At 46.8% G+C, this 20,530-nt stretch overlaps 1 protein-coding gene across 2 annotated transcripts in view; it reads right to left on the reverse strand.

The window, feature by feature from the left end:
- Positions 1-4,627: 4,627 nt before the first annotated feature.
- The window catches only part of LOC139537044 (ephrin type-B receptor 4a-like), a 34,811-nt gene continuing 18,908 nt past the window's right edge, over positions 4,628-20,530 (reverse strand). The window contains exons 4-16 of one of the 2 annotated variants that reach the window (XM_071337873.1): positions 19,676-20,066; positions 15,137-15,289; positions 13,352-13,687; positions 13,099-13,223; positions 12,270-12,444; positions 10,303-10,402; positions 8,966-9,027; positions 8,713-8,826; positions 8,352-8,599; positions 7,572-7,787; positions 7,136-7,479; positions 6,488-6,646; positions 4,628-6,288 (exon numbers count right to left, since the gene is read on the reverse strand). In XM_071337873.1, coding sequence (XP_071193974.1) covers positions 6,183-6,288; positions 6,488-6,646; positions 7,136-7,479; positions 7,572-7,787; positions 8,352-8,599; positions 8,713-8,826; positions 8,966-9,027; positions 10,303-10,402; positions 12,270-12,444; positions 13,099-13,223; positions 13,352-13,687; positions 15,137-15,289; positions 19,676-20,066 — 2,529 coding nt within the window. In that variant the 3' untranslated portion in view covers positions 4,628-6,182. Of the gene's footprint in view, positions 6,289-6,487; positions 6,647-7,135; positions 7,480-7,571; positions 7,788-8,351; positions 8,600-8,712; positions 8,827-8,965; positions 9,031-10,302; positions 10,403-12,269; positions 12,445-13,098; positions 13,224-13,351; positions 13,688-15,136; positions 15,290-19,675; positions 20,067-20,530 lie in introns of both variants that reach the window. The other variant, XM_071337872.1, reaches the window with a different exon arrangement.

The following is a 20,530-nucleotide window of genomic DNA, read 5'->3' on the forward strand; positions in this document are numbered from 1 at the left end:
AGCATTCAAACCCAAGCTTAGGTAAACATTTTGAAAACGTAACGTACATTTAACTCCCCTGCAAAGTATGCAATCTCCCAAGCGTCCTGCAAAGCCTTCAGAATCTCCTCATGTTGGTAGTGGTATAGTGCAAGGACATGACCAACTTCTGTCCTGCCCAACTTCCGCCTTTGGAGAAGGTAAAATATAGGAGCTAAGATCATTTGGAGGTCAGACGTTCTCTCCGAGGGAGGTGTGTATAAGATGGCCGCGCAGAGCCGTGTGAAATTATGTCCTGGGATCAGACAGTTCAGCTGGAGTTGTATAAGATGGCTGTGCAGAGCCGTGTGAAATGCTGTCCTGGGATCAGACAGTTCAGCTGGAGTTGTATAAGATGGCTGTGCAGAGCTTTGTGAAATGCTGTCCTGGGATCAGACAGTTCAGCTGGAGTTATATAAGATGGCTGTGCAGAGCTTTGTGAAATGCTGTCCTGGGATCAGACAGTTCAGCTGGAGTTATATAAGATGGCTGTGCAGAGCTTTGTGAAATGCTGTCCTGGGATCAGACAGTTCAGCTGGAGTTATATAAGATGGCTGTGCAGAGCTTTGTGAAATGCTGTCCTGGGATCAGACAGTTCAGCTGGAGTTATATAAGATGGCTGTGCAGAGCTTTGTGAAATGCTGTCCTGGGATCAGACAGTTCAGCTGGAGTTATATAAGATGGCTGTGCAGAGCTTTGTGAAATGCTGTCCTGGGATCAGACAGTTCAGCTGGAGTTATATAAGATGGCTGTGCAGAGCTTTGTGAAATGCTGTCCTGGGATCAGACAGTTCAGCTGGAGTTATATAAGATGGCTGTGCAGAGCTTTGTGAAATGCTGTCCTGGGATCAGACAGTTCAGCTGGAGTTATATAAGATGGCTGTGCAGAGCTTTGTGAAATGCTGTCCTGGGATCAGACAGTTCAGCTGGAGTTATATAAGATGGCTGTGCAGAGCCGTGTGAAATGCTGTCCTGGGATCAGACAGTTCAGCTGGAGTTGTATAAGATGGCTGTGCAGAGCTTTGTGAAATGCTGTCCTGGGATCAGACAGTTCAGCTGGAGTTGTATAAGATGGCTGTGCAGAGCCGTGTGAAATGCTGTCCTGGGATCAGACAGTTCAGCTGGAGTTATATAAGATGGCTGTGCAGAGCCGTGTGAAATGCTGTCCTGGGATCAGACAGTTCAGCTGGAGTTGTATAAGATGGCTGTGCAGAGCCGTGTGAAATGCTGTCCTGGGATCAGACAGTTCAGCTGGAGTTGTATAAGATGGCTGTGCAGAGCCGTGTGAAATGCTGTCCTGGGAGCAGACAGTTCAGCTGGAGTTGTCAGTCATACAGTGGAATTAAACGGCGGCGAAGGGTTTTTAAATTAGAGTGAAGAAATCCCCTTGCCTCACAATTTGGTGAGAATTAAGAGCAGCAGTGGGGCCCTGGCCAAGCTAATCCTTAAAACAGAACTCACCTTGATAAGAAAGCTATGAGAGGTCAGCACTCAGCTAAAGATAATGGGCACATTTCAACACTCCCCCACTACAGACACACAGACATAAAATACAACACATCACTCCTCTCACCTTAAAGTCATTCTTTCTCTTTTTAGTGGTTTCTTGGAACAACTCTAGTGTTCTTCCACTCGCTCCTCAAGTTTCAAGTTTTATAAGTCATATATACAGGATACACATAGTACACATCAGTGGCAGTGGTGTAAAGTACTTAAAAAATACTTTAGGGTACGACTCAAGTAGTTTTTGGGGGTATCTGTACTTTGCTTAACTATTTATATTTTGGACAACTTTTACTTCACTACATTCCTTAAGAAAAGAATGTACTTTTTACTCCATTCATTTTCCCTGACACCTAAAACTACTCCTTACATTTTGAATGCTTAGCAGGACAGTAAAATAGTCTAAGTCACACACTTATCAAGAGAACATCCCTGCTCATCCCTACTGCCTCTGATCTGGCGGACTCACTAAACACAAATGCTTTGTTTGTAAATGATGTCTGAGTGTTAGAGTGTGCCCCTGGCTATCCGTAAATTAATCATTTGAAATGATTTACACTTTTACTTTTGATACTTAAGTATATTTGAGCAATTACATTTACTTTTGATACCTAAGTATATATAAAACCAGATACTTTTAGACTTTTTTACTGGGTGACTTTCACTTTTACTTGAGTTATTTTCTATTAAAGTATCTTTACTTGTACTCAAGTATGACAGTTGGGTACTTTTTCCACCACTGCTCTGCTCTCTGCCTAGAATACCCCTGATTTACCCCTTCATGTGCATTTTAGCAGTAGGACTATGGTCTCATGAGTCTTCTCATGTACCCCCTGTGGATAGGCCAAGTACCCCCAGGGGTCCTAGTAACCCCTGGTTGAGAACCACTGGTATACATCGTCCAACCAAAGGCTTACTTGCAGGTTCCTTCTCGACAACGCAACAACAATAAGAAATAATACAAGATAAGAATACGAACGTAAAGTGAATGGCTCGGTAGAATAGAATAACATTTTAGCATAAGTATAATACAGGAAGGCACAATTTATAGTCCAATATTTATACATGTTTCAGGGAAGAGGGGATTGTGGTGCTAAATTGTGCAGTATTTAGCAATAATAACAGGAGTTGTGATGTGTGTGTAGCATCAATGTTTATGTGTGTGTGTGTGTGTATGTGTGAGTACATGAATGCTAAGGTGCAGAGATTCAGTGCAGGTGGTCAGTCCAGTTCAAGTGTTCAGCAGTCTGATGGCTTGTAGATAGAAACTGTCTCTGAGCCTGTTGGTATCCTTACCCAGAGAGACCTAGAAGCCTGGAGCTTGAGTTCCAGCACGGGGGGGGGGGGGGGGGGGGGGGCAGGAAGGCTACACCCCCAGACCCTTCAATTCCTCATTACATGGTTAGGGGAGATCATCCAATAAGGGAGAGAGAAAGGGACAGGGGATGAGATGGATGGTGTGGATGTGTGGACAGAGGGAACGATAGATAGAGGAAGTTCAGACAGATTGACAGATAAGGGGATGAGGGATATGTGAGTGATGACTATACAAACACACATTGAAGCTTGAGTAAAGACAGACAGACAGATGGAGAGGCTGGCCAGTGCCGTTGTGGACACAAAAAAGCAGACAGACTGGTTGACAGAGAGATGGATGGACACACTGATAATTCAATGGATAAATAAGCAAAATATTGTAACTTTAGTCCTCAATCCCAAGAGGCACTCTCCATGACCTGCACCTGGTAGTAAGAAGAAGTCTATATGGAACGAAAGTAAGCAGACACAGTTCTCAACAACACCACCACATACACAGATTCTCTTTCTCACACTCAAACATACACACCTGTCTTTCTGCTCGGGCCTTCACCACCCTGCCTCCACACTTGAGTGCACACAGGAATGCAAGGGGAGCGACACAATTACTTTAGTGCTGAAACCTGATTGGCCCAGTCTCTTATCTCCTCAACAAAGGCCCTAATGGATGGGCATTCAGATAGGGGTTAAAGGTCACAAAGACACTGTCAACACTAGAAGCCAGAGCTAGCTCAATACCCATCTCTCACACCCACCCACTCACACAGACACACTCACCCATATGCACACACACAGCCCAGGACTGCCTGTGTTGAAAACATCAAATTATAAAACCATTACAAACTGGGACACTGCACTTATTGTATTAGTGTGGAGAATTAAGAGCAGGACTTATTGGCAGATTTCAGCAGAAAGACCCTATTTGAAGTGTGCTGGTGTGGTTGGAGAGGGCATTTATTGTTTTACATTGAAGGAAGGGTCAGAGTTCGGAGGGGTCATCCTCTCATTGTTTATCTCTGTGACACACTTCCTCTGAAACAGCCGAGCGTAGGGCACATTAGGGTCATGGGACCTGGCAATGACTCATCAATAACACAGATAATCAAAACACATACATTAGCTTGAAAGCATTGAAAAAACCGACACCCAGAGTAAGAGTTGAGACAGTCTGTGTGAGTAAGCCTGTGGTGAGCTCTCTCTGGGCTGTTCTGACTGCTTTGAGGCTGTGGCTCTGAGGTTGTGGCTCTGGGGCTGTAGTAGCAGGGGCAGGGTGAGAGCAGAGTAGGGACTACTCCAGTGGACTGGAAGCTGAGGAACAGAGGGGAGAACGCCCAGCTAAGTGTCAGAGAACAGAGTCAAGGACAGGCTGAGAGCTCTCAGTGGTTTGGGCTGTCCCTCTTAAGGAAAGAGATAGGAATGTCCACGAGGTAGCTAAGCTGAAAGTGGTGAGGGTGAGGAGGGGTGTAAGCTCAATTCCCGAACCACAACTTCACCGTGGAGAAGGTCACAGTATCTGCGGGGAGGAATGTTTGAAACAAGAGCTGCCAAGGAAACGGATCACCTTAAAACGATTACAGGAGTGTGGATATTATACTGTAGGTGGATGTATGCACTCTGTTTTCGGGATGCTTCACTTAGAATGCATGAGTGTGCACGCACTTACATGTGTTTTTCGTTCTGCATCCGCGCGTGTGTTTGCATTAATGTGTGTGCGTTTGAGATCTCTCGAGGGAGTGTGTGTAATGTGTTGTTATTATAAGCTCCGTTCGCTGCTGAATGAGGAGTCTCGATGATAAACACCGGTGTGTGTCTTTATTGTGACTGAGTACAGATTACACACAGAAAGTATGGGCAAATCAAATCATACATACCTATACATTATTTTGAAAGGAAACTTTATAAAAGAGGGGTTCCCGTTTTCATAGCAGATCCTCAATGTGAAGACCACATTTCCCACAATCCTTTAGTAACAAGGAACCACACAATCTCCCCAAACATGTGAAAATGGTGGCATCTGAAGAGACTTCTGTATGGCAGATCTAACTACATAACCCAGGGAGGGCTTTCTGCTTTATAGAACAGGCATTTTGATATCAGTCCACATAGAAGATCAAATGGCACTCAAGCAAGACGAAAAACTGACCACCTATAATATCAACCAAATAATGAGGCCAGACTGGTATTTTTCCTGGTCAAAGTCCCAAGTAAAAATGGTCAGGGACCTCCTTCAGTCTGAGTGTGTGGAAGTGAGCTGCCCAGTCCAGCAGCAACAGGAAGTGGAAATGCCAGCCAGCCATACTCCAAGAGAAACACAGGAAGTAATGTAGCTGCTGACAGGAGGGTTGGAGAGACAGAGAACTGACTAAAAACCCAACTTCTGTCTGTTCAATATATAAAAGTGCTGATACGTCTCAGTCCTGCTCTCCTCCCACACGACTGACCCAGGAGGGTCACACATTGTCACTGAAGAAGATAAGGAAATGAAGGCTTGTATGACTACAGTCTGTTCTGGTCCAAACGCCCACATTACCCATAACACCTGAGGAAAACCGAGGCCATTTTGAAACCAAAGGAAAAAGTGAGGCCGATTCGATAAGAGTCCAAACACACGTTTTCCAGGTCCGCTGAAAAAGGTGTCATCCCTCCACATCATCGTATAATTCCCGTGGATTAATAATCCATGTTGCGGTAGCCTAGTCTGCCACTGGCGGAATACACCAATAGATAAGCTTTAGTCCTTGGGTTGGCGTTGGCACTGGCCTGTTCCTCCAATGGTATCACCAGTTTGTTTAGGACCACAGGTAAACATTCAAGCAGTGAAGCAGTGGAGGCGGAGTGAGGATGAACTGGCCAGAGAGGCAGTCCGAGAGGCTCCAGCAGCCTATCAAAAGGGGACGATCACGCTCTCCCAGAAGTTTGGTGGGGCGCGTAAAACCCGTAACTTCAGATCAGCAAAGAAGTGTAATGGGTCCTCACTGAAAGATGTTTTGCATAAAGTGTTTACCTCTTCTACTTTTCCCACTGCATCGAGGATAGAGAGCACAGCAGCCTACTACCAGTCCTCGGCACCAGGCCTGACTGATCACTTGACTGATCAGTAAGGACAGGTTGGTCAGGTAGTAGGGAAGGTCATCTAGAATTAGTTCAACTTGAGGTGCTGTCACTACGCTCAGTCACTGATGGACTTCACGTCTAAGAATGGGCCCGGTTGGTGCCAGGGTCAGGAACTGTGTGGTTGTAGCAGGGTGCTGGCTGGGTCCATGGGTGTGCGATGTGCTGTGTGCGTGCTGGTGTCTGTGTTGGGTGAGGGTCAGAGGTCGGGGGTCAAGGTAAATTGTGCCGGGGTTAGAAGCGTATGGTGCCAGGGCTCTTGGTCATGGTCAGAGTCTGGATGCTGGACAGGATCTTCCTCTGGTGTCCAGCCAGGGTCACTCCCAGACGCAGCAGGTCCCTGAGGAGAAGGACATACTGTTAGATAAACAGCCAGACAGAAGGCCTGACAGACAGGCAGACCGACAGACAGACAAACTGAGTGACTGACAAATAGGCGGACCGAGACATAGAGCTACGGTCGTAGAGTGTGACTCAACTTCAAGAGGTTTGAAAGTCAGAGAGAGACACATTGTTGCAGGTGTGAACTGTGAACTTACTCAGCAGTGATCTGGGCCAGTAGCTCTACAGAGGTGAATCCAGCCTGGAGGAAGCTGTCCTCATAGCGCTCCATCTTGATGGCCCTCAGCCACTCCCCTACGGAGCCACACGCTGAGGGGGCCGGGGGGGCCCGCTGGTCCAGCAGGGGGTGGGACGGCCTGGGGACAGGGGACACACACTCTCTCTGTCACTAGCACACCAGGGGCCTCACAGGCATGTAGCCTTGAGGGACAGGCATTTCCACAGAATGGGGGCGGGATCTAAGGCTGCATGAGTGGCAGGGAACAACAATGGCTGTTGGAGGGGAAGGGGGTGTGGCCCAAGCTGTGAGTGACAGGTTAGTATTCGGGGTGGGAAAGAGGGAGAGAATGGGCACAGTTAGAGTGTGACAGGTCACAGCAGGACAGAGGAGGAGGGACAGTAGGAGGTTAATGTAGACTGACTCTGACAGACAGGACTGTATTCTAGGAATGAAGCAATGGAATAAAGACTGGGCTCTTTTAAGAGACAGTATATACTCTCCATCTGGTGAGACAGTCATCTCCTTGTCTTTACCACAGGCTGTGTTCAAACCCACACTGGCCTTTTCTGACTCTCCACACACCCTCCACACCCAGCCCCTTGCCTAGAGATCTGTGCCCACTCACCCTGCACCCTCCTGGGCCACGATCTTCAGCGAGGCGGGGTTGCGGATCAGCTTGTCCAGGGCGCTGACGATGGCGGCGAAGCGGGGGCGAGCCGAGCGCTCCTTCTGCCAGCAGTCCAGCATCAGCTGGTGGAGGTGGGCGGGGCAGTCAGGGGGCGGCGGTAGGCGGTAGTCTTGCTCTATGGCGTTGATCACGTCCTGGTTGCTCATGTCCCAGTAGGGCCTCTCTCCGAACGACATGACCTCCCACATGACGATGCCGTAGCTCCAGGCGTCGGAGGCCGAGGTGAACTTCCTGAAGGCGATGGCTTCTGGGGCGGTCCAGCGGATGGGGATCTTACCACCCTGATTGACGAGAGGACAGGGGGGGTCAACAACCACACACCATAACCAGATGCAATATGGGATTGGTGTGGAGGAAGAACGGTAAGTCTCACCAGAGAGCTGGTGTAGGTGGGGTCTGAGGAGTTCTCCTGGAGGAAACGGGACAGGCCAAAGTCAGACACCTTACACACCAGGTTGCTGTTGACCAGGATGTTGCGGGCGGCCAGGTCTCTGTGGACGTAGCTCATCTCAGACAGGTACTTCATGCCCGACGCGATGCCACGCAGCATGCCTACCAGCTGGATGGGAGTGAACTGACCATCGTTCAACTGCAGAGAGAGAGAGAGAGATGGGAAAGTTTGAATTGTAGGAGAACAAGTGGAGCGTGTGTGCGTTTGCATTTGTGTGTGTTTGTGTGTAATAATAATAATAATTTGGTGGGGGATTATATTTGTCCTGTGTGTATTTTACCCCCCCAAAAAATAATTGTGAAGTAACACTCCCACTGGAGTTTCCCCCCCCTCCCTAGCTCTGAATCTGCTGATATCTACTTTATTGAGGAAAAATGAAATGACCACGACTGTGATATGTGGTTGTCTCAACTAGCTATCTTCAGATGAATGCACTAACTGCTCTGGATAAGAGCGTCTGCTAAAGGACTAAAATGTACATTTATGTCCCAACTCCCCCTGAGACACTCCCGGAGAGTGGGGTCACGGCCAAGTTGTGTGTGTGTGTGTGTGTGTGTGTGTGTGTGTGTGTGTGTGTGTGTGTGTGTGTGTGTGTGTGTGTGTGTGTGTGTGTGTGTGTGTGTGTGTGTGTGTGTGTGTGTGTGTGTGTGTGTGTGTAGGACTCTCGGAGATACAAAGTGACAGGACAGTAGATAGACCGACCCTAAGGAAGGAGTCGAGCGCTCCGTTCTCCATGAACTCAGTGAGGATCATGACGGGACAGGAAGCAGTGATGATGCCCTCCAGGTGGATGATGTTGGGGTGCTGGAACTGGCCCATGATGCTGGCCTCCGACAGGAAGTCCCGCCTCTGCTTGTCTGTGTAGCCGCCCTTCAGTGTCTTGATGGCCACGTAGTTCTCCTTCTTCCCTGGAACCTTCAGTCTTCCCCGACACACCTCCCCAAACTCTCCTATAGACGAGCCAGGGAAACACCCGTCAGTACAAACATGATACTGCAGCACCAACCAGTCTGTTTACAGGCAGCAATACATCATGAAAAACAAAGAGATAAGAGACACCAACCGGCACCAATGACCTCCTCGATCTTGACAAATGAAACATCGATCTCCTTGGCAAACTCCCGTATGGCCTCGTTAGGGTCCTCGTAAGTGAAGGGGTCAATATAGACCTTGACTCCTGAGGTGAGGAGAGGAGTAGAGGGAGGGTAGGGGGAAGTAAACGACGGAACAGCCAAAGTAACAGACAGACTAAAACATGACTTTGAAAATAGCTGTATGCAGTATTTCTATGTATGTGTGTGTGTATGTGTACTCACCTTGGCCCAGGAGGTACTGGCCGTTTTTGTCACTCAGCTCTGGGTCCTTCATCCTGCTGTGTCTACTACCGAGAAGAACAGTGTGTGGGAGAGGAAGGAGGGAGAGGGGGGACGAGAGAAAAGGGGCAAGGGGTCAGAGAGAGAGAGAAAGAGAGAGATTGCTAGTCCAGTGACGTAACACCTCTGGTCTCTCTGTGAGGGTTTCTTAGTGTCACAAACAAGCTCATTGAGTCTCTCTCTCGGTCTCAGAAACAATACATGACTGGTAGATGAAGTAATGCCTTGTTCCTGGGCCCTCTACTGTTCTGCACATTCAGGAGCCACTCTGCTCTGTGTCTGGGCCTGCTGTGGTGGAGGGCTCCATTACTGAGACTTCCTTTGGCCCAGGCCCATCCCAGTAGCACTGTACAGCCCTGTAGCTACTGGACCCCTGCTTCTCTCTCTCTCTCTCTCTCTCTCTCTCTCTCTCTCTCTCTCTCTCTCTCTCTCTCTAACTCTAACTCTCTCCCAGGCCCAAAATAGCAATACTGTTCCACTGTTCCACCCTCATCTGGCGGTAGAACCAGGCCGACAACTGTGTGTGAGCGTGTGTGCGTGAGGGTGTGCACACTGTGTACTTCTTAGTGTATGTGCAAATACACAATATGTGTGGATGTGTGTGCACAACTCTGCATGTGTGTGTAGTGTGTGCCCCAAGGTCAGAGCTATTGTTCTCCTGTCCTGTGGAGACAGGGTTGGGACTGCTGCATCCTGTCTACCCCCAACTCTCCACCCTCTCTCTACCCCTCTCTCTCTTTACCTTTCCTGCTCTCTCACCCCTTCCCTCCACCCCCCCTCTTTCGCCCTACCTCTCTCTACCCCTCTCTCTTCACCTTTCCCGCTCTCTCTCACCCCTTCTCTCCAACCCCCCCCCCCTCTCTCTCTACCTTTCCCACTCTCCCTTTCTCTTTCTCACTCTCTAGTTCCCTATGTTCCCAGAACCTTTTTTCAGAGGGCATGTGGAGCTATTTGCTGAAACAATGAAGCCAAGGGAAAGTGTTATAATGAGCGGAATAACTTCTAGCCCCGTAAGCACAAAGTCACAAAGATAAATGATTTGGCTCTTTGAGAGTTTCGCTCAAATATGACATAGTGTATGAAGGTGACAGTCATAATCTAAGCGTGATAAGATTGGTAGCGGTTGCAAAAATACAAAAGCATGGCAAATGTTAAGATAAGACCCATATTTCTATTTTAGCTTTTCCTTTTTTGTAAAATTCACATTACAGTATTTCTGTCCCCATCTTGCCCGCTCTCTCTCCCCCTCCCCCAATCCTCCCTCTCTCCCTGGTTCTCACCGTATGCAGAAGACAGCCACAGTGATGACAGTAACAAGCAGCAGCATTCCCATGGCGATAAGGACACCGGTCACCAGAAGCTGGGAAGGAGAGTCATGCCCTGAGACGCAAAGAAAAAAAGAAGGTTGTAACTAAAACAAATGTCTTAACTAATGAACTAATGTTGTAACTAAAACAAATGTCTTAACTAATGAACTAATGTTGTAACTAAAACAAATGTCTTAACTAATGAACTAATGTTGTAACTAATGAACTAATGTCTTAACTAATGAACTAATGTCTTAACTAATGAACTAATGTCGTAACTAATGAACTAATGTCTTAACTAATGAACTAATGTCGTAACTAATGAACTAATGTTGTAACTTATGAACTAATGTTGTAACTAATGAACTAATGTTGTAACTTATGAACTAATGTCGTAACTAATGTTGTAACTAATGAACTAATGTTGTAACTAATGATCTAATGTTGTAACTAATGAACTAATGTTGTAACTAATGAACTAATGTTGTAACTTATGAACTAATGTTGTAACTAATGAACTAATGTCGTAACTAATGTCGTAACTAATGTTGTAACTAATGAACTAATGTCGTAACTAATGAACTAATGTTGTAACTAATGAACTAATGTCGTAACTAATGTTGTAACTAATGAACTAATGTCGTAACTAATGAACTAATGTTGTAACTAATGAACTAATGTCGTAACTAATGAACTAATGTTGTAACTAATGAACTAATGTTGTAACTTATGAACTAATGTTGTAACTAATGTCGTAACTAATGTTGTAACTTATGAACTAATGTCGTAACTAATGAACTAATGTCGTAACTAATGTCGTAACTAATGTTGTAACTTATGAACTAATGTCGTAACTAATGTTGTAACTAATGAACTAATGTCGTAACTAATGAACTAATGTTGTAACTAATGAACTAATGTCGTAACTAATGTTGTAACTAATGAACTAATGTCGTAACTAATGAACTAATGTTGTAACTAATGAACTAATGTCGTAACTAATGAACTAATGTTGTAACTAATGAACTAATGTTGTAACTTATGAACTAATGTTGTAACTAATGAACTAATGTCGTAACTAATGAACTAATGTTGTAACTAATGAACTAATGTTGTAACTAATGAACTAATGTTGTAACTTATGAACTAATGTTGTAACTAATGAACTAATGTTGTAACTAATGAACTAATGTCGTAACTAATGAACTAATGTTGTAACTAATGTTGTAACTAAAACTAATGTCGTAACTAATGAACTAATGTTGTAACTAATGTTGTAACTAAAACTAATGTCGTAACTAATGAACTAATGTTGTAACTAATGAACTAATGAACTAATGTCTTAACTAATGAACTAATGTTGTAACTAATGAACTAATGTCGTAACTAATGAACTAATGTTATAACTAATGAACTAATGTCTTAACTAATGAACTAATGTTGTAACTAAAACTAATGTCGTAACTAATGAACTAATGTTGTAACTAATGAACTAATGTCTTAACTAATGAACTAATGTTGTAACTAATGAACTAATGTCGTAACTAATGAACTAATGTTGTAACTAATGAACTAATGTCGTAACTAATGAACTAATGTCTTAACTAATGAACTAATGTCGTAACTAATGAACTAATGTCGTAACTAATGAACTAATGTCTTAACTAATGAACTAATGTCGTAACTAATGAACTAATGTCGTAACTAATGAACTAATGTCGTAACTAATGAACTAATGTCGTAACTAATGAACTAATGTCTTAACTAATGAACTAATGTTGTAACTAAAACTAATGTTGTAACTAATGAACTAATGTGATCTGGCAAATTAACAAGAAGGCAGAAAGAACACACAAAAAAAGTGAAAACCCCCAGAATACTTTGTGAGCCTGGATATGGATATGCCTCCCTGAAAGAGTGAAGCCTGGGCCTTTCCTTACCGTCAGGCATGGTGCGGAAGGAGGCCGCTGGGCTGAAGCTGCCGTAGCCGGCCATGGTGCGAGCCCGGACCTGCACGTCATACTGAGTGGCCCTGCGGAGATCACTCAGCACCACCTGGTTACTGTCACTCTCCCTGTAGCTACACAACTGCCCCTGCTCCTCACCTCGACGCTCCTGCAGGACGGAGAGAGAGAGAGGGACGGAGAGAGAGAGAGAGGGACGGAGAGAGAGAGGGACGGAGAGAGAGAGAGGGACGGAGAGAGAGAGAGGGACGGAGAGAGAGAGAGAGGGACAGAGAGAGAGAGAGGGACGGAGAGAGAGAGAGAGGGACGGAGAGAGAGAGAGGGACGGAGAGAGAGAGAGGGACGGAGAGAGAGAGAGAGAGGGACGGAGAGAGAGAGAGAGGGACGGAGAGAGAGAGAGAGGGACGGAGAGAGAGAGAGAGAGGGACGGAGAGAGAGAGAGAGGGACGGAGAGAGAGAGAGAGGGACGGAGAGAGAGAGAGAGGGACGGAGAGAGAGAGAGAGAGGGACGGAGAGAGAGAGAGAGGGACGGAGAGAGAGAGAGAGGGACGGAGAGAGAGAGAGAGGGACGGAGAGAGAGAGAGAGAGGGACGGAGAGAGAGAGAGAGGGACGGAGAGAGAGAGAGAGCGGGATGGAGGAAGAGAGGGATGGTGGTAGAAGAAGCAGATAAGAGCGCCAGGTTGAGCCAGTGGGAGGGAGGTCAGAGTGATGTACACAGATGTAACGGTCAACTCCCTAAGACCTGAGGTGAGTCAGAGCTAGAGTATTTAACAGTGGGAGGACAGAGCGTCTGGTCATCCTCACCGTCTCACAGTAACGTAGCTGGTACTGCAGGATAGTATAGTGCAGCTGGGCTGGAACTGACCAGTGGAGAGTCAGACTGCTCTCTGTAGAGATACTCTTCCTGATCACAGACACCAGAACTGGAACTGCACTCAGACCAACACAAAGAAACGACATTAAAAGATAAAAAACAACATTCAATCTTCCTCTTCTAACCATACGACCCCAACCACAAACCCTTCTCTCGTCCTCTCTGTGTCTCTCTCTCTCTCACCATCGTGACTGGTTGTGATGTTGACACTGTCGCTGGGAGCCCCCTTGCCGTTGGGCGGGGTGACCCCGTTGAGGGCTTGGATGGAGAAGGTGTATGTAGTGTGAGGCATGAGGCCCCAGACCACCACCCTGCGGCCCAGCAGGCCACGCTGAGAGGGCCGGTAGCTGACACTGTCCCCGCAGGGAGAGCAGGGGCCCCAGGGGGCCCCACACAGAGAACACTCAACAGAGAAGCTCAGGTCAGTCCGGCCACCACTGTCCTGGGGCTCGCTCCACTCTAGGGTCACCGTGGTGTCGTTAATCTGGGTGACGATGCTTCGTGGGGCAGAGGGGGGCCCTGGAGGACAAGGGGGAGAGGAGAGGGTCACACACCACCTCATCAGGAAATCACAAATATTTCATCAGACAAAAACACATTTTCCATTTGAAGGCACTTTACTGGCCCAATGTGCCATATTACGGTTCCTCTGTTTCAGATTTGCATCGTCAATTAAATCGCTTGCATGCTACTTGTCATGTTCCAGATACATTTCCAGCTTGCGTTTGGAGGAGCCACCAGGGACGAGAGGCTGAGGGGCACAGCAGGAAACAACATTGTGATGCAGAATTGAATTGGTGCTCCAATTACACACGTCCACATTTTAAATGATAATGATCAGCAGCTGAAGATTGTAGTAGGGGGATTGTGATTGCTGCCAGCCAAGTGGAACACAATTGCAATGCCACTCAGCCAGTGTGAATTAGTTCCTGCTCCTGCTAAGGAGACTGTGCCTTGTCATTGAGCCAGTGGCTAGGCCATTTACAGCTTCTGTGATAGCAGTGCTTAGTAAAATCAGCCACAATGCTCTCTGGGAGGTTGGGGTGGCCTCAAGTAGGAGGCATTTGTGTACCATCACAACGGCCTACTGTTATTTAGGTTTAATTTACGTCAACATCTAGGATGAGGGGGAAAACGGCTTGTGATTAGTCAAAACATCTGGAGTGGTCAAATAAATCAACTGTCTCGACTTAATTAGGGAGAGCTGTAATTTAACCGGCGAGCAGAGTCTACGGGGAATTCTGTTTGTCCTCGACGGGTTTCAGTCTTCAGACGAGTTTCAGACTGCTGTTCCTTGCGAACTCTTTTCGTGGCCATTCTGAGTGAGCGTGCCCAATTCAAACGGCCTCCAATTCACACATCACACGCGGCTGAATTGAAATTCCTGAATCCACACTGAGGTGTCCCTCACGACCCATCAACGCTTCCCATCCTGGGAGTGACATCCAGGCTACGCCCCGCTCTCCACCCGTTACAAAGGAACCGCATCTCAATACTCTCAGCCCTGGGACAAAAGGCCACAGAGCAGGTGAGAGGGGCTGAGCACAACACCAGAGAAGAGAAATAGAAGAGGGGCGAGGGACAACAAAGGAGGGAGGGCAACAAGAGAAACACAAGTTGAAAGGGAAAGATAATAGCGCAGAGTATCCGGGGAGAGTAAATAGAGGGTGGAGTATGTCTGGGGTGGCAGGGTAGCATAGTGGTTAGAGCGTTGGGCCAGTAACCGAAAGGTTGCTAGATCGAATGCCCGAGCTGACAAGCTAAAAAATCTGTCATTCTGCTCCTGAACAAGGCAGTTAACCCACTGTTTCTAGGCTGTCATTGTAAATAAGAATTTGTTCTTAACTGACTTCCCTGGTTAAATAAAAAAATCAAATAATACATCAAACATGTGGTTTCCATGTGTTTGATTCCATTCGCTCCGTTCCAGCCATTATTATGAGCCAGTGTAATAATGTGTTCACTTACTGGTGCAGGGGGTGTCTGGGGTGTCCAAGTCAGCGCGGAGGTATCCTGGACGACACTGACACACAGGTGAGCCCGTCACCATAGCATGGCTAAACCCTGGACAGGCCTGGCACTGGCCCGCCGAGGCGGACCTAAACTGACCCACAGGACAGGCTGAGAGGACGAGGGTGAGCGAGAGGGGAGAAGGAAAGTTAGTACGGCCCTGAACGTCGCCACAAACCGTAACATCAGAAACCAACACCGCAGGCAGCATAGTGTCCCATCATAGCAGGTCGGGTTGGGAGCCAAAAAGCATGTTAAAAAAAGACAAACAGTACAGGAACGCTCATTAATCATCACCAAGATACATAAACACAATGAAATGGATGTGAATGCGCTCGCCTCTCCTCTGATCCTTCGACTCACACGGACACCCGGCTTCAGTGTAAACAGCCCATAAATCAAGCTCGCTCCCTGACACACCGGGCTCATTCAGCGAGGGGGATCCGGCACAGCAAGTGTGTGTGCGTGTGTTATTGTAATATCTGCTCTGTTCACTTTCTGTTTAAATAAACGGCTACAGAAATGAATCAAATACATAACTGGGGATCATATGTATTCATTTGCGGATATTGAAGGTCTAATTTGAGCTATGTGAGCCACTGTGAAGTATTGGGTAATAATAACAGACTCCTAAAACATTAGTCATAACACCCACTCAGTATGACAACGAATCACATCACATCACATACACACATCATCCACGGATAAAGACTTCTAACAAACTGCCGTTGCTCTACTTAGGAAAATGACTGAAGTTTTAGTTGTTATCTACTAATTGCATTTCCCCATGAGGAACAATAAAGTTGGGTTTTATCGTACTGTATTTTATTGTATCGAATAACACGGTTATGCAAATTATCAGCAGTTAGGTAGAGCTAGTTTTGGGTTGTTGTTCCACTTGTACAGTGTCTAAGTATGGGTAGTTCAGAGTTTCTGAGAGAAAATCTGCAGTTTTAAAAACAAATTTCCTGCATTTCTACACATTTTGCCGTAGTGTTCTTATGCTATCTGGGTGACTCAAACGTTATAACAAAATCAATGGGGGTCCCTAAGCCATGCCTTTTTTATAAATGTGAGATTCTCTCTGACTGTTGAGTATTTATAGGTGACTATTCGTTCTCAAAGATGATCTTATTAAAAAAGATATATCTTCTTTATATTTTCTACATACTTATATCTGTTTTTAGTCATTTAAGATTACACTGACAACGTTTTACCATGCCAAATATATTGATATTTTTAAACAACCATATTTCCCATATATATCATATTTCATCATATATATATCATATTTCATCATATATATATCATATTTCATCATATATATATAATATTTCTTGGAGTGGCGGCAAAGTTTGAGCAGCCGCGGCCCGCCACTGCCAAATGAATATAGGGGAAACACTGTTTACAAGGATTAATACAAAGCCGGGTTGTCTAACAGTTTCCGACTCCCTGGAGCCGAGTTATCATTAACCAAATAGAGAGGATAAACAGTTAAGGTGCTAACTCAGCCAGGCAGGAAGCTACATAAAAGCCCCGCGTCAAACCTAATCGCTGAATAAGATGACATCATTACAATTCAAGTGGCCCTGGCCTTCCTTTCCCAGACAGTATAAATAGACTTTCTCTTTGTTATCCGTGTACACGGTGTAACTTTCACCCTCTCTCTCGTTCTCTCTCTCTCTCTCTCTCTCTCTCTCTCTCTATTGTGTGTGAAGAGGGCCTTTGAATAGTAGCACATGTACTATAGAAGTGCATGCTTTAAAAACATGTGCAAACAGATACCGGACACAAGACATAAGTATCCCCAAAGAATCACAAAAGAATCCTTACAGCGATACTGAGCAGACTCTACAATGCATCTTAGTAAAAGGCTTTTTGACAGAAGGTGGAGCTGCACTGAGGGTCAGAGTTCCCCTAACAGACTCAACCTCAGTGACCAGACGCCAGGGAGCATCGAAGCCGCACAGAGGCAGAGACCGAGAGAAACAGAGACAGACAGAGACTGAGAAAGAGAGAGAGACAGAGAAAGAGGGAGACAGAAACAGAGAAAGACTGGCTGCTGGTGGGATGAGAGAGGTTTATAGCTAACAGATAGGCTCCAACTGGGCCACTTAAAGAGAGAGACGAGACAGAGAAAGAGAGACAGAGAAAGAGGGAGAGAGAGACAGCGACAGAGACAGAGAAAGACAGAGGCAGATGAAGAGAGAGACAGAAAGAGAGAGACAGAGAAAGAGACAGAGAAAGAAGGAGACAGAGAAATAGGGAGAGAGAGACAGAGAAAGACAGAGGCAGATGAAGAGAGAGACAGAAAGAGAGAGACAGAGAAAGAGACAGAGAAAGACAGAGGCAGATGAAGAGAGAGACAGAAAGAGAGAGACAGAGAAAGAGACAGAGAAAGAAGGAGACAGAGAAAGAGGGAGAGAGAGACAGAGACAGAGAGACAGAGTCAGAGATAAGGCATCAGAGTGCTGTTGGTAAATACCCTCTAACTGGCTGGCTGGCTGCTGGTGGGATGAGAGAGTTTTATAGCTAACAGATAGGCTCCAACTGGGCCACTTAAAGAGCTTTATGCCCCCCCCACCGCCGGCACACTCTCCATACATCAACCCACACACACTGCCTTTAATGACACGCTTTCCTCTTTGTTGGAGAGGGATGCTAAATAAGAGTACAACCTGCTACATTAAAACGAGAAGACAGCAACAGAAGTTAGTTAAACACTGTCTGCTAAATGATATACTTGGCTGTGTGTGTATGCTAATGTAATTGTGCAGACAAGTGTTACTGAGGCAGTAGCATGTGGGAGAGACAAAGTGAGAGAGAGAGAGAGAAGAAGAGAGAGTGTTCCCATTCTCCTTAAAGCACAGAGTGTGGAATGTGACCCTATTGTGACCTTCCCTTTACATTTCTCCAGGGGGGAGTGGGAGACAGGGGTGGAGGCCCGTTTCACACACACACACACACACACACACACACACACACACACACACACACACACACACACACACACACACACACACACACACACACACACACACACACACACACACACACACACACACACACACACACACACACTGAGAGAACGAAATAAGAGCACAGTAATTAGCTGGACAGAGGCAACCCACCGCCTGCCTGTGGCATTGTGTCTGTGTGATGGTGTGGACATGAGGAAGAGAAGTGTTCTGCACTGTGTGTGTGCGTACCAGTGTGCGTGCTGGCGTTAGCTTGGCAGAGCTCTATTACTGCCTTTACGAGCTCTTCTCCAACATTTTCAGTCATCTGCAATGATGCGGAGTGCCTGTAATGACCTGCTGAGTGTGGCTGTTTTGGCTCGTGAGCAACTCCCTGTCAGAGCAGCAAAAGACTGTATCTAACCACTGAAATAGGAGGATAGAACATAAGAACATTCCAGTTGAGTCATTCAGCAGACACCCTTATCCAGAGGGACTTACAGCAGTGAGTGCACACATTTTCGTACTTTTTTTTCTCTTCAAACAAGAGGCTTGAGTAAAACATTTGGCTTTTCATTATACACTATCCGCATTTCTGTCCATCTGTCTCTCTCCACCTGTGAATGTGTGCGTGTGTGTGTACATGGATAATTTGACTCATTAGGAGAGTTGTACCTCCCCAGAGAGAATACTCCCTGCTTCTCTCTGTTGTCAGGTTGGCTTCGATGTACCGGTAATGGAAGATTCTTTACCTGCAACCTCCCTCCTCTCTTTCCCTCCCTCCTCTCTTTCCCTCCTTTCTGTCTTCCCCTCCCTCCTCTCTTTCCCTCCTTTCTGTCTTCCCCTCCCTCCTCTCTTTCCCTCCTTTCTGTCTTCCCCTCCCTCCTCTTTTTCCCTCCCTCCTTTCTCTCTTCCCCTCCCTCCTCTCTTCCCCTCCTTTCTCTCTTTCCCTCCCTCCTCGCTTCCCCTCCTTTCTGTCTTTCCCTCCCTCCTCTCTTCCCCTCCCTCCTTTCTCTCTTTCCCTCCCTCCTCTCTTCCCCTCCCTCCTCTCTTTCCCTCCTTTCTGTCTTTCCATCCCTCCTCTCTTCCCCTCCTTTCTCTCTTTCCCTCCCTCCTCTCTTCCCCTCCCTCCTCTCTTTTCCTCCTTTCCCTCCCTCCTCTCTTCCCCTCCCTCCATTCATGGCTGATTCACTGGGTCTGTCTGACAGCCAGTCCTGACATGTCCTAAGCGCCACCCTCAGCCGCCCAGCCCTGTGACACCGCCCTCACCTCTAACCTTTGCCCTGCTCCCCCTGACCTCCCTCAGTCCCCCAGGCTTTAACCTGCCCCACCACAACACTCCCGGTTAATACTGCTTCTGTAAGCCTCTTCTCTCTTGTCCCCCGCCCTCCAACCCCCACCCGGCTACTTCTCCATTGTTTCATTGTTTAGGCCTCAACTCTGTGTGAGTGTGAAAGGACAGACAGAATAGATTTCCACCTAAACTGATGAGACGGCATACTCCCCTTGTCTCCCCCCCTCACCTCCCCCTTCCTCTCACCTGAGCAGCGGCTGTGTCCATCAGCGGGCTCATATCCGGACAGACAGCCACAGGAAGTAGTGGGCTGGCCCACCCACTGGCCGTCCTCTCCACAGAAGAGTTTGGGAGGGCGTGGCCGGGGCCCCTGCTGGGCGGCGTTGTCCACACACACCCCCTGGGCCTCCTGTACGAGGGTGCGGGGCACAGTCTCAGGGAAGGAGGACAGGGAGCTGACCAGGGCGGGACACTTCTTGAAGAACACCCTGACAGACAGCAGGGCCATGCAGGCTCCCTGGGCCTGGAAGGCCAGGTAGAAGCCCCTCTTAGACAGAGGCCCCAGCCGCAGGGTCTTCACATTGAACTTACGCTCTCCGCCCTTCCTCAGCAGGAAGTCAGCTGCCACTGTGTCCACCTACAGGATGACAGGAGGGAGAGGCAGTCGGTCAACACAAACACAGGAAGTAATATCTCTACATGGCATCCAACATCCCAACAGCCTACTCACATTCCAGTGGATTCCATCCATAACGGGTGTGTGTACATGTATATCTGTGTATGTCAGTGTGTGTAGAGCAGCTGTGTGTGGAACCAAAATTGTTTTCCAAACGTTTCGTTCTGAACAGAACCATCATTTTCTGGTTCCGTTGCACTGTTCCGACCAGAAAAGTTCTGAACCGGTTCGAGACCCAAAAGTACAGTTTAATATTCCTTTCCTTTTTAAACCTTTGTAATCGTTTTTTATTTTATTTAGCTCGACATTAAATGACTTCCCCAATAAGCGCAGATAGAGTAACTGGCTATTGAGCGGGTAAGCGATTTAATCTGTATAGGAAAGTCGTTAAGAGCTAATTGTATTTCGCCGTAACAACATGGTTA

The sequence above is a fragment of the Salvelinus alpinus genome, chromosome 13 (genome assembly GCF_045679555.1).
Source record: "Salvelinus alpinus chromosome 13, SLU_Salpinus.1, whole genome shotgun sequence".
Taxonomy (NCBI): Eukaryota; Metazoa; Chordata; class Actinopteri; order Salmoniformes; family Salmonidae; genus Salvelinus; species Salvelinus alpinus.